Source organism: Gouania willdenowi, chromosome 4, assembly GCF_900634775.1.
Source record: "Gouania willdenowi chromosome 4, fGouWil2.1, whole genome shotgun sequence".
Lineage (NCBI taxonomy): Eukaryota > Metazoa > Chordata > Actinopteri > Blenniiformes > Gobiesocidae > Gouania > Gouania willdenowi.
Genome location: NC_041047.1, coordinates 17,782,437 through 17,796,461, shown reverse-complemented (window position 1 = coordinate 17,796,461; position 14,025 = coordinate 17,782,437). Strand labels below are relative to the sequence as shown.

At 38.8% G+C, this 14,025-nt stretch overlaps 1 protein-coding gene across 2 annotated transcripts in view; it reads right to left on the bottom strand.

Annotated features, from left to right (window-relative positions):
• Window positions 1-14,025, bottom strand: part of p3h2 (prolyl 3-hydroxylase 2) — a 55,082-nt gene that overhangs the window by 11,975 nt on the left and 29,082 nt on the right. For both annotated transcript variants that reach the window (XM_028443480.1, XM_028443481.1), the window contains exons 2-3: window positions 5,267-5,419; window positions 3,972-4,161 (exon numbers count right to left, since the gene is read on the bottom strand). In XM_028443480.1, coding sequence (XP_028299281.1) covers window positions 3,972-4,161; window positions 5,267-5,419 — 343 coding nt within the window. The remainder of the gene's footprint in view (window positions 1-3,971; window positions 4,162-5,266; window positions 5,420-14,025) is intronic.

The following is a 14,025-nucleotide window of genomic DNA, read 5'->3' as shown; positions in this document are numbered from 1 at the left end:
ATAGAGATTATTTAATAAGTTGTTATTGTTATGGTAATTACATTATAACCAAAGCTATAATCATTATAAGCACTTATAATTATCACTGTGTATAAATACACAGTATCTATACAAACCTTTTTTCTAATAAGTCAGTCACTATCAGCAAAACTTTAAACACACACTTCAAAATACTATTTTCAGGTCATAGAAATGTTGAAATTTCTATGTGTTTACAGCATATCTCAGGAAGGTTTCAAGTGTTTATGGGTAAAAACACAACTTAACCCAAATCATTTATTGCCCCGTTCCAGTGTAATGAACGTAAACAACTGTGTGCTGTCGTAGCTGCACACAGTTGTTTACTGGTTACAAGAGTTTCTCAGGGAAGGGATGAAACCAGTTGTTTGTTCATCCTTTGGGCTAAGACAGGGTTTACAGGGTGCCTCATATTTCCTTGTGTTGAGTCTAGTGAGGAAAGCACACAGAGGGGAATGAACAGCATGCTTGTGTTTGTGAGCATGAATGTACAGTGAGGTCACCCCTGAGCAGCTGCAGCATTACTTTCCTCCCACTCGGACGTCACGGCTCAGTCTGTTTCAATCTGAGCAAAGTCCCAGCAGAGCACATCTGAGCTGTGACGGAAACGCGATTGACTTTCACGCTCACTGCTTTTTGGACTGAAAACTTTAAGTAGAAACCAAGAAATCTTTGGATTTTAATTCACTTTGCACCATGGTTCCTCCTACATTCCACACGCCCACAGGGGCAATAAACATTGTAATTACAGAAAATCTACTACAGTGGTGCTTTGGAAAATAATCCTCTGATTATAAGTAAAACAAAAACTCTCGAGCCAAAACAAATAGATGTTTTTCCTTGTTTTTCAAATCAAGTAAATCCCTTTTGTCAGCAATTACACTCCAACTACTGCACAAGAACGGCATCAGTCTTTAAACAGATGTAGTAAGTAATTCTAAGATTTCACTAGTAGTACATGCATCATGTGCCTGGTTGTTCTCAGGAAAGGGACAAGTTGATTCCAAAACCTAATAACATCATCTAATCACACCGGTCAAGTATCCCGTTTTGGCCGGGAAACTCCCGTATTTTACCCCTCTTTCCCGCCATCTTCCCGTATTAGTATTTTCCCATAAATATCTCGTATTTTAATGTAATAATAATTAAAAGATGCCTTACAAAACTGAACGCTGTCACTAGCCTCGCGAGAACTGTGGCAACAAACCCGGAAACAACTCAGAAGAGTGATGATGTATGAAGACGTTCCAGCGAAAAAAACATACGTTGTAAAATGTGACAGTTTATCTTCCTAAAGAGCAGCAGGATGGGACACAGTTACACGTTCTGTTAGGTTAATAACTGAGATTTTAACGTCTCCCACAGCAGAAGGAACGACATAAGTCACCATGAAAAATCAGCCAATCACACACACATATATATATATATACACAGTATATATAATAGCTTATTATGTATCAAAATACTAGTTTTAGGAGTTGCTGCTTTTACTTCTCAGAACAGCATGTAAAGCTCAGTTAGATGGATTTCTGAGTGCACAATTGTCTTACTGGTCAGACTTTATTTGATAAAATGATCTAGATTTATACCATATATCACCATTTTGAGAAAATATATTGAGATATGAATTTTGGTCCATATCACCCAGCCCTAGTAGGAATGTTCACAGCATTTCAATGTTAATAAAGGTCGACCTACCAGATTCTAATCACATAATTGTATTCAGTAAGTGGTTGACAATTGGGTATTTTAGGTTTCTTGTACACCTGTCTTAAAATATAAAAGGATACTGGAGCTTGGTTGGGCGGGTGGGACGGCTCGTAGCGGGCACCTGAAAATTTCCCTTATTTTGAAATCCAAAACTTGACAGGTATGCATCTAATCCCTGGGTTTCATTACAGATAAGTGACCGCTATAAACAAAGCATAATATAACTTTTGGTGATATGCCAATGCTGTAGCTCCTACATTTAAATGTTCCTCACAATATCTGGAAGTCTTCGCATTGCTGAGGTGAGGCACAGGAAAATGTGGTTAAAACATCTTCAAACACTGTCTGGGAAAACTTTGAATACATGTCAAAGAAGATTTGTAAGCTGCATTTACCGCTATAGCCATCACACATTATTAAACAGGGGTGTGACCATACGCTCGGCTCGCGAGACGACACGAGACACGATATTGGGTTCACGAGAACAAGGCAAGACGAGATTTTAAGAAAACTACAATGACAAAATATATGACTGGACCAACATACTTTTATTCACCCAAGTTGCACATGAATTTTGAAATGTTTTATTTTAACAGTTTACATGCATGATGTAAGAACGAGCTTTTATTATACTTCCACTTCCACAAATTGAAACTAAAATTTATAAAAGTTAAAATAAAACAAATACAACACTTTATTTCTTTCTTTTTTTCAAGTGCAAACAATATTATGTGCAAAACCAAAGTTCTACTCTGTCAATACAGAATGCAAATAGTGCAAACAGAGCCTGACCAAGCATGTCATGCTGCAACTACACTGCCATGTTCTTTTAACTGTTAATAAACGCCCTCTGCCACAAATTGAAACAAAAAGAATGTACACCTCCTCCTCTTCTTCTTTTCCTTCTCCTGCTTTAGGTTCTGGCAGGCTAGACGTAGCAAAGGCGCATTACTGCCCCCCACAGGTCACAAATACAAGTTTAAATAGCTCACAAAAAAAAAGAGAAAAAAAATCTTGAAAGACAGATTTTTAATGCGATGAGAAATCTCGTCGAGTTTAATCTTGCGAGATCTTGTGACACCCCTATTATTAAATAAAGAAGATTAGCTTTCCTCAAAGTGTGGTTCATGATGGTGATTGGATGACTGTGTTACTTGTTCTGTTACAGCTATAGACCCTTTGATTGTTTGTAAACATTGTGACGTATTATGTTGGGCGGGGCTTAGCCTGGAGGCATAACCACAATTGTCAGTTATTCCTCCTATTCTGGCACCCAAACACACAACAAAGCTGTAGCATCACTAGCCTCCACAGTCTATAGCCAGTGGCGTTTCCTGTTTTTGCCTCCAACCATTAAGGGGTCTATTGACACAAAGTTTAAGGAAGCTCAGAAGACGACAATGCAGGCATCTGGACACAAACACAGATGTCTCCACAATAACAATACTTGTTACCTCACTGCTTCATTTTAGCACGTTTGATATCAGTGTTAATTTTGTCAACTAAAAATTTTGGTCATAGTTTTTGTTGAGTACATTTTTTTTAACTGGACTATGAATATTCAAAAAAATACATGTTAACAAAAACTATATAAAATACATTTATACGTCCGTCAACTACAACACGAAACTATAATTTCGTCACCTGAGACATTCAAGTGGTCTTAGGCACTGATCGCATCAAATCTTTCTGTGTGTATTTACAAACATTAATACATCCCATATCAGGTTGATCAATGGTAATTTAATCTTTTGAAAAGGTAAATGTAAAACTCTTACATTGTTTATTTTAGTTGACTATATCAGTAACCGATTTAGTCGATTAAAATCTTGATGTCATTTGATTGACTAAAACAAGACTTTAACTGGAATAGTCCTGATGACTAAATTTGGACTAGTTGCATTCTAGTCAAAAGATTATGATAAAAAACTGAATATAAAAATTTGCAGTAAAAATTAACTGTTGATATTTTTTAAATTGCACAATGTGTTTTGACTGTTAGAAGATGGCAATCAATGCAGATTCATGTATTAACAGATTAAATGTTACTTTAAAGCTAAATTTAAAAAGTAGGAATAGGGTGGAGTTAAAATCTAACATATGTCTATGTTCATCCTGTAAACTTTCAGTATGGATGAAATGACCTCTCTATTGTCTGTGCAGTTCCACCAATAGAAACTTGAGCAAATGTATCAACAACAGTTTTCTGTTTGATTCAGTTTTCTTCACACACTCAGTCTCACCTGATATCAGTTCGTGGAGGCTGTAGCGGTATCGCACATGATTGTGGCCATCAAACTTCTGCGGACCCTGACATAAAGCCCGGCAGTTCACGTCGGCCTTGTAATATTCCTCCAAAGCTTCCTCGAACAGAACTATAGCTTCTTCATAGTGGCCTTTGTCGTACAATTTCACTGCTTTAGTGAAGGCTCGCTGCGATGAAGGAGGGAAATGTCATTTACAGATGGTTCACAGATATACAATCAATCTATCATTTAGCTGCAAAAGATAGGAGAGAAAACACCACACAGACAGGAGAAGAAACGTTAAACTCTTTTGTTTAGAAAAAAAAAGCCAAACTGAGCTTTACTGTTTATATAGTTTCACAGGAACTAATAAAGCAGACATGGGCCACATGTGGCCCTCAAAAAGTTTAACTCAAGAAGTTGGAAGGAATATGAAGTCCAACATATTACACAAAGTACACACAAATACACAAAATGACTCGTAAAACATAAAAAGAGAACAAAGACAGACACAACAACCACGAAAGCAAACAAAATGACTCCAAAAACACATTACAGAATAGCTCCAGAGACACACAAACAGTTAACAAAGTTACACAAAATGACAGGAAAATACAACAAAAATACAGAACGTGAAACCCAAAAATGCACAAATCAACAAAAAAAAAATGCATGAAAAGACATAAAAATGCGCAAAATGACAACATGGACAAAAACAAAACAAATAATGACTCCAAAAACACACAAATTGACGAAAGGGTTAGCCCTAACTAACCGTAGCATGCCACAGTGGGGTACAGTTACCTCAGTGGTATATGTCATTGTGTCTTTGAGCAAGGCACTTCACCCACATTGCCTGGTATGAATGTAGTGTGTGAGTGAGTGTTGGTAGTGGTTGGAGGGGCCGATGGCGCACTATGGCAGCCTCGCTTCCGTCAGTCTGCCCCAGGGCAGCTGTGGCTACAATAGTAGCTTACCACCACTAAGTGCGAAGTGAAAGAATAATGCCTTAAATCGGTAAAGCGCTTTGAGCGTCTATGATAAAGCACTGTATAAAATTCAATGCATTATTATTATTAATAATATTATTATTATTAAAGTTATTGAGAGAAAACTGGCTGAATAATAAGGCCATGCAGAATAAAGCATTAATAAATACTTAATAATGACTAATTAACAGTCAATATGTTATTAATTTGCATGCTAATAAGCAACTAATGATTGGTTAATAGGTGTTCCCTAAACTAAAGTGTTTCACAGAGTAATTAGTATTTATTCGATGTCACTGCTACCTGGTGAGGACGAGCTTCTCGATCTACAAAGTGTTCCTCTGTGACACCCTGCAGGTCTTTGTACTGCTCCAGGTCCTCACCCATCTCCACATGTTCTGGATTGGCCTGGAAATAGGTGTGAGCTGCTGCTGCTGCCTTCTCGGGCTGCTTCAACTAGAAAATATTGGCAAAGAGAAAAATGTGCGAGACGTTATTTCAGGCAAGAGTATACATGTGTCCTTCTACTTCAGTTATTTTAGAGGAAGTAGACCATCAGAACCAGCTTGTCCCACTCAGACAAGATTTAAATCATGGACAAGACCAAACACAAACACACAGTTTCTTTTCTTTCTTTCTTTCTTTCTTGCTATGGACCAATATTTTGTTAAGCGCGCTGAGATGACTTTGTTGTAATTTGCGTTATATAAATAAAGTTGAGTTGAGTATTGTTGCAAAGAGTGAAGAGACAAACGGACGTGAGCAGAAGCACAAAGGGAATCTCAGACCTACACCAGTGAAGCGAGCACACACCATTGTTTGCCAAGTGTCTATAAAAAACCAGCACTCACACGAGCACGTGTTTCAAGCCTTCATGTAACCAACAGGTGTTAACCCACAGCAGAACCCAGCGTTTCACAGCCTCCACAGTGACACTCATTGACAAGGCCAGTCCCTCCCGGCAAAAACACACCAGTGTCAAACACAACTTGGCAAAACTCGGCTGGAAATACGCCTGTTGGGAATGAAAAGCTTTGTTCTCTAACACCGTTTATTTTCATCTGGCTGGACTGTGCGATAAAGTCAGGGATTTTCCACAGTTATAGCAAAGTTTTTTGGAAGCTTTGTAGTTAAGGACCGGAATGACCTTTGCTACAGACAGCTGAGTGCTCATAAATACACACACAAACAAAATGCTTTGTGTATTGGGTGGCAGAAAATGCTCCGACCACGACAAAAGACACATTGAATGTTTGTGATGGACAAAGCAGACCATTGGTTCCCACAGAAAACCTGCTTGTTTTGAAAGAATGATGAGCCTGTCAGACAATGTTGCTTTTATGTGGTGAGCAACGACTAAACCAAACGCTGCCCAGAGTTCCTTATCGACATCTGCTCCATATTTTGTTCAACATCTGTTAGTCACAATCTTGGGAAAAAAACTAAAAACAAAAACAACCTGAGAGATTAGGAAAATGCTGTATTTTTCCAAAGTAACAAGACAGTAAATCCTTTTTGAGGAATTCTGGCATAAAAATTATTAAACATGATCAAATTGATCAGTTATGCATATTCTCCTTATCAAACACCCTGAGTTAGCTGGAATAGGCTAATAGGCTTAATAATGCCAGCAAGTTCATTTTGTCTTCTTTTTTTTTAAATAATATGTTAACGTTTCATTTATTATTCAGACAACTTTTTCAGGATTTTTTTCTTTGATCTTTTGATATGTTTCGACTGCTCGTAGATGCCTTTGAGGAAGACTGACAGTTGGCAGTCGAAACCTGTCAGGAGATTAAAGTAAATTTCAAAGTGAATTTCCTAAAAAAGTTGTCTGAATAAATGAAACCATAACATATTAAACTGTTGAGTACATCTCATTATATACAACTTAAGTTAAATAGAAATCTATCTAAGAGTTTAGAGTTCATTTACTGCAAACAGTTCTTTTTATTGACATTAAATAAGGGCTGAGATATATTTAATCCTAACAACGCGTTGTATTAAACGTGGATTATTCCCTGCATTCCCTGACTAAGAAAAAGTAAATAAAACCCAATACACTGGCAGCTGCTTCTCTTCTACTGTTTTTATTAAGTGTGCGAGTAGAAATTACAGATACAGATATAAACTTTATGCAGCCTGAAATTTTGGTCAACCAAAAACGTTCTTTATAGTTTTGAGGGCAAAGTAAAAACCTGGGGAGCATTAAGACCGATGAAATCAGTGTTTGTGAAAGAGAAGCTGGATTTTTCTTCCTTTAACTGATGGAACAACACAATGCTGATAAATCACCCGTCCTCTGCTACTGCAATCTTCATCTCCTCATGCTAACGCAGAAAGAATGCTATTTTTTTCCAGGACGATACTGCAGTTAAGTTGTACTTTTTAAAGCTAGATAATCATCTCTTGATGCCTTTTCCCAGAAAGCACAGACTAAACAGCAAGGATCCCATCAAAGTGATTTACGCTCACTTGCCTTCTCCTGTGGACCCTACAGCCCTCAGGCCCCTGAGGGCGAGTGCATGACTCCGGAGGCCAGCTGATAGCAAGTGTAAATCATTCTAACATCAAGTGGGCATGAAGCTGATCAGATATGTTGTCCAAAGACTAAACAGCCCATAAGGTCAAACCCCAAAACTATTGAAACTCCATTAAGTCTGTCTTTTTTCACCTGTAGGATTTTTGAAGCCTTGGTATGCATTTTCTAAATCTAATTGATAATGCAGCTTAGGGACAGCCCTCATTTATTAACCGTTCCTACATTCAGATCTGAGCGTAAGACTTGCGTTCAACCATATTCAGGCATGTTTCGGTATTTATCAATTCTGACTGACTGAGGCTAAAAATAAAGTACCGGTATTTAAAAAAACCTCAGCTATATTTAAGCATAAAAAGCAGACACATTCAGAACCGGTTTAACAGATTTTTAAAATGAATTAATCAAAATATAATGAATTTTGAAAAAGCCCACATTATGACTGATATCACTTTTTTGGTTTTCCTTTCACGGAATATCGTATAACTCTGCTAATAAACTCTGCTACGGAGGAGCGCATAGGTTCACCCATTGCGCACAAACATGCACACAGGATGCGCTGCTATGCTCTGTCTTGGAGATGAGGTGCTGTACGGAGGAAACAGGACCTCATTCAGTAATGTGATTCATTTTAGGTGAAATTGTCTAAAGGCATAATAAACACAGACAAGTGACAACATTTGGACATTTTTAAGGTTTTTTTCAAAAAAGAGTTTCTTTCATTAATTTCTTTTACCATGATACTTATTGCCTAAAAGGTGCGGACTGAGGCCGATATAAACGTCATATCCGTGTGTCTCCACGATCTCTGTTGTCAAGTTGCTCGCAGTGCACACAGGGGGGCAGACGTCACCTGCTCAGTAGCTGATTAAATGCATTTCTTAAATTCGTATTTGTTTTGCTTCATCTCAGATATTGGGGTGCCGATTTTAAGACCTGATCATTTGTATGCTGGGATTGGTCAAATACGAATGTTTCATGAATTACACATTAGTCCTGTCATATGTCGTCTCCTGCTAAATAGAAGCAGGAGAAGGAGAAGGAAGTCCAGCCGACAAGCATGTGATAGTGGTTTTAAAACTTCAAATTAATTATCAACTGAGTTCACTGATATGGATAATCACTTCTGATTTGTGGAGATAGATTTTTCAGCAGCAAGTCTGTGTACTGCTTCAAAGTGTTCAAAGTGGTCAGAGATAAAGGCCGCTGAATAAAAAACACATGCTCACACACACCAAACGAAGCCCAGCAAGAGGTTAGAACAACCCTTCAGGATTGACGGGGCTGGAGTAAATAATGGCTTTAGAATGAGATTACTATTGCACAGTGTGGTCATGGAAAACAACACAGGGCTGAAACAGGAATCCGTTAGTAAATCAAAATGTCAAGGGAGAAAACGGATTATAAATAATTCCAACACTGCCCCACAGCCTGTACATTAGCACACAAAGAGTTGCTAGAGTAAATAGGTTATGAAAAACATAGCACGCTGTTGGATAAACTGTGAATAATGTTCAACATATTTGTGTTTGAAGGAACACAATTTAAGCTGATACATTTTTACAGGTAAGCTGTCCTTGTCAATGATTGGACAATTATCCTTTCAACAAAATTAGAATAGTAAAGAGAGAACTATGATCCAGACTCTTGCAAAATCCCAAATAGTAGCTCTAAAAGACGTCACTCAACTGCTTTAATATTTCCCTTGGTGAAAAAGTGTTGCAGCGTTGATAAATATTCTTACAGTTGCCCCTTAGTTTTCTACTCTGATGGAATTTAAATTCCAACAACACTAAAAGTGGGCCATTATAGGAGAATCTTTCAACAGATGTGGTCATGTACACCACGGGTAAAATTTTCCACTGCAGGATTTTCAAAGGAGCACCTGTAGATGAGAAGAACTAGAGCTCAGTCCAAGCTCCTGGTTTGCCCTCCCGGCTGACGAGCCACTCGTGTTAGAAGCTGCTGGATCCACCCTGACTGAAGTGCTCTTGAAGTGGCAACATGGCAGAGCCAAGTCAAACATACTCATGCAAGCTTTTCACCTCTGGGGCTCCCATTTGATCACCAAGTATGCAAAGTAATCTGGACTGGCACCACACACGCTCTGATGTGCGTACCGAGTGAAAATGGTGACGTTTTCGTATCAAGCTGCATAGCTTAAGTCCAGTCACTGCTATCATTAGTTATGTGAGAATCAGCACTGAACCATGGACAAGATTTAAAAGGATCTGCTGCTATCGTCTTGGTGCCAGGCCTCAGAACCCACCTGAAGCAGAAACATCAAGAAACAGGAGAGGAGAAGGTAATGACAGTTGAGGGAGAGCCGTCTAATGTGGCAGAGAGCAAAGTTTGTTTCACCAAGTCTCTAATGGCCCTCAGAGGTTAGAGGCTTCCAGTGAATTGACAGACATTAGTGTTGAGGTTAACAGTGGACACAGAAGCAGTTAATAAATCACATGTTCAGAGGCTGTAAAGCTTTAATGGTGGACCTCAATCACCCGTCTGCCCCCTCAATGAGGGTCTAAAGAGGCTCCAGTACCATTCCTCCACTCTGATCTAATTCAAATAAATAAATGTAAATGAGTTAATCCATAAAATGGCAAATCTCATTAATTGGGCACCTGGGAGAGATGTTAGAATTCATAATAACTGTTTGCTGTAAACATTTGTAACCATTTAACGCTAGGCTTTAGTTGCCATAGGTAGTTTGAAGCACATGGTCACATTAAGGGTTCTTTCACACCAATTTACTCCCAGACTCGGTCGAGAGCGCAAGTTCTGATTTGCTACAAACAGCCTCTGGGGCATTTGCATGAGCTAACCGCTTAAGGGTTATTGGAGTAGACACTTCTCTAGGCAGAAAAGCACAAACCCAAAAAAGAGGATCTCATCTATGGGTCAAAGCGAGCGTCTTCTGCCTGTTTTGTTTGTTCTTTCACAATATTCAGCAATGGGGCAGCAACACGTTACTGTGCTTTTGGGTGTTTTAAAGCTCTGCTGACCACCCACAATCCCGTGCACTCTACATCATCGCCGATACTTCCTGTGTTTGATCTGCTCCGGGAGCGGTTGTGTTCACGGCGCTCCTAATCGCTCTAGGCTTCTATTGGAAATGCTCTGAGACAGACAAAAAAATGGCTCTAAAATGTTTTCTGTTTGATCCGCTCTAGAGTTTGTTTGTGCCTACAAAACGAAGCGTATCCGAGTAAATGAATTGGTGTGAATGCACCCTTAGTACTGTTTAGGTCCAGCTTCCTTAAACTCTCCTGTCCTCGTGCCCCCTGATGTTCAACACATTCTAGCAGCAACATCTGAACGACTAATAAGAAACTGCTCACACCGCTGGTTTTAAGGCTTTTGAATGTGAAGGGTTGGGGTTGCATCTGTCTCTGAATGTCCCTGTTGTGAAGCTGGGAACTCTTCTTGTGTTTACGCACACAAGCAGATGATAAAGATGATGTTTACACTTTACATACTGTAGGAATGAAAAAGCGCTCAACTTAATGTGCCCAAATCCAAAGCTGTAAATGGAGCAGAGTTCTGCTTCCTGTTTAAGGCTTCATCTCTGTTTGTGAATGGGAACAATATTTACAAATTTCTAAGCCTGTTCCCCATTAAACAGTTTAATATTTAACTAAATATTTTTTTTTTAAAGTTGATTTATTAATATTTTTCTCCCAAAACTTACACATGTAACAAAAAGATATATGGTGTTGGAAGGATGAGAGCAGGTGTGTTTAAAGCCAACCAAACAAAGTCAATACACAAAGTTCATCATGGGAACGTATACAGAGCCCACGTGTTAATGTTTCTGTCTGTTTTCCTGCTCGCCTTCAGGAGACCTCAGCCTCTAATGTATGATTCATTTTCATTCCTTGATTCCTGGGCAAACTTAATTTTCACATCATACTATTCAAAGATGTTTTATTTACGTAAGAAAAAACAAGAAAGGACTTTATTTCTACTGTAATGTTACTGAGAATGTGCCATGATTTCAGCTGCAACTAGTATCAACACACATGCAAGGACTCCAAAGGAAAAACTGAGCAGCCAAAGGAGCATAAAGAACAACACCGAAAGGCCAAACCAAGGCTCCAACCTTGTGGTTGCGGTCAATGTGCCACACACTGTACCAATGTTTGACTATTAATGAGACACGTTATCCCTACTTAAAAGTATTGGTAAAACTGGCCATGAATTAGAGGTTACTCCTTATGGTTTGTGCTATAGAAAGAAAATGATCATTAAAAACCAAAGCTTAAAATCTGTTTGGAAAAAGTTAGAGGCAACTTTTCAAAACATCTTTAAAGTAAACACCTAATGAACACCGGAAAAAAAAGCTTAGTGTCGACTCAAGGGAAACCTTTATAGCCACTGATAGCTATAACAGCTTCTGTTAAATAATTTCTTTGGCTGTGTGCTCTGCATGAGGCTTGTACTATCGGAAAAGCTGTTTATAGAAAATTACTTCCCTTTGGGGACGTATTCAGTTTCATTTTACCTCTAAAGGCTAACGGTGTGAACTTTCAACTTTCTGACTGAATTCAGAATTTCCTGGAGGCTGTAAAAACAAATAGCCTTTTTCGTTTTAATACTTGCGCTTAAAGAAATTCTCTGATTATTCAATATAGTTACCATTTCCTATTCTATTTAACGCATTTTGTAACATTATTAAAGGAACGTTACCTATGAAAACCATGTTAATCTTCCTGGATATTGTAATTTCCCCCTGGGATAAATAAAGTACTTCTGATTCTGATTACAATGAAACAGTCAAACACTATAAACTTTGTATGAGCTTTTTGTCGAGGTCATAAATCTGTTTGATAAAAAGTTGGATGTCTTTGGCCGGACCTTTAGAAACACTAAAAAGATTACAGATGATGTACGTAAGTGTGTATAAAACTATTCTATATCGTTTACAAGCAGGGGACAATCTGGATTGTAGTATCAAAAAATGCTTTTTTTCATCATCAGTGTCCATCACTTCTTTTCACACATCTAAATTGTGACCATGTGGACAGAAAATGTGCTCTTTTCCAAATAGGATGAATCTCACTGGCTCACTAACAGTTCAGTCTGAATCTGAATTCAACACTGATTAAATGCTACATATCGACTCGATCTACCTCAGCGATAGAATGGACAACACCCCCAATCATGTATAGTTACTTCTTTCACTTTATAGGCTACAGAATCCTCCTTAACTCATTGAGTGCCATTCACGTCTATAGATGTGAATTGTGTTATCGGCTGGGGTTGCTAGGAGACAGTGTGACGAAGCTCTCCAGTGAATATCTAACTTGCATCATGATGTAGTGACCAACTGGTGACATGTAGGTAGGCAGTTATGAGCAGAGCTCAGAGGGAGAGGAAAGGAGTTTACGAGACAGAAAATGGCGCTGCGAGAGTTGATGCTGAAGTTCCCAGCAGCTCACACTCAACCAGAACATGTGTGGAACTAAGTGGACTATTGAGAGTGCAGCGATGGTGAGACAAAATGATATAAAAAAAAAAAACAGGGCAAGCGCTGACACTCGGCATGTGTGGAGGAAGTTGCGTGTGTGGGAACTAACAGGGGGAGAGACTTAGAGGAACGCTAAAATACAAAAAAAAGCCTGGTGTCCCTAAAGCAAAAAATAAGTTGCTTCAGTCACTAATAGGTTTTTTTCAGAAAAAGCCGATTATTTTTCACAAACTGGCGATTTGTTTGAAACTTGCCTCTATTCAACTGCTGATTACGGAAGAACGAAACAAGCTAGAAACAAAATTATTTTTTCTGAAGAAATAAGAGACTTTAATCTGTTCAGAATTCTTGTGTCAGAATTCAGATTGTCATAGGAAAATATATTCTGTGGGTCTTTAAAAATTAGTCAAAATGCTCTAAAACGGCTGGCACTGAGGGGGTAGAAATTTCGAAAATGGCTGGCACTGAATGAGATAATGTCATCACCCTCCATGGAATGCACAAATAGGTCCATTCATGAGCTCGCCTTGCTAAATTATACCTCTGCTGATCCATCAAACAACACATTAACGTCCAATCTGCATCGTATGATTGTAGATCATAAAGTTTGTCAGCTGACCAGTGGCTGTTGCCACGCGTTCAACACACAGTGGGGAAAAAATGACTGAAGAGCTTTTGTTTCCCTCTTTGTGATGTCATTATTTAAGGCCCTCTTTGATGTTTTACCTCTCTTTTTTTTGTTTACCCTCTCTATCCATCATAACGCTCGTGTTCCTCACTGCCCTGATCTCGTTGACAGCTCCACACAGTGGCCTCTTTCTGGCTGTCCTCACCCCAGACGTGGCCACGGTGAGTTCCTCCTCTAAGATCATGTCAAAGGAATTTCTGAAAAAGCTACACAGCCATCACTGCTTGAAAAGCTTTTTCACAGCACACGTAAAGACACCCGTGAGGAGTGAGTCATTGGGAAAAGCCGACCTTTTCCTCTCCTAAAAGTCTTTGCACATTAAAGGGAAATCATTTTTAGAATAATAATGCCACTGTGTGCAGGCG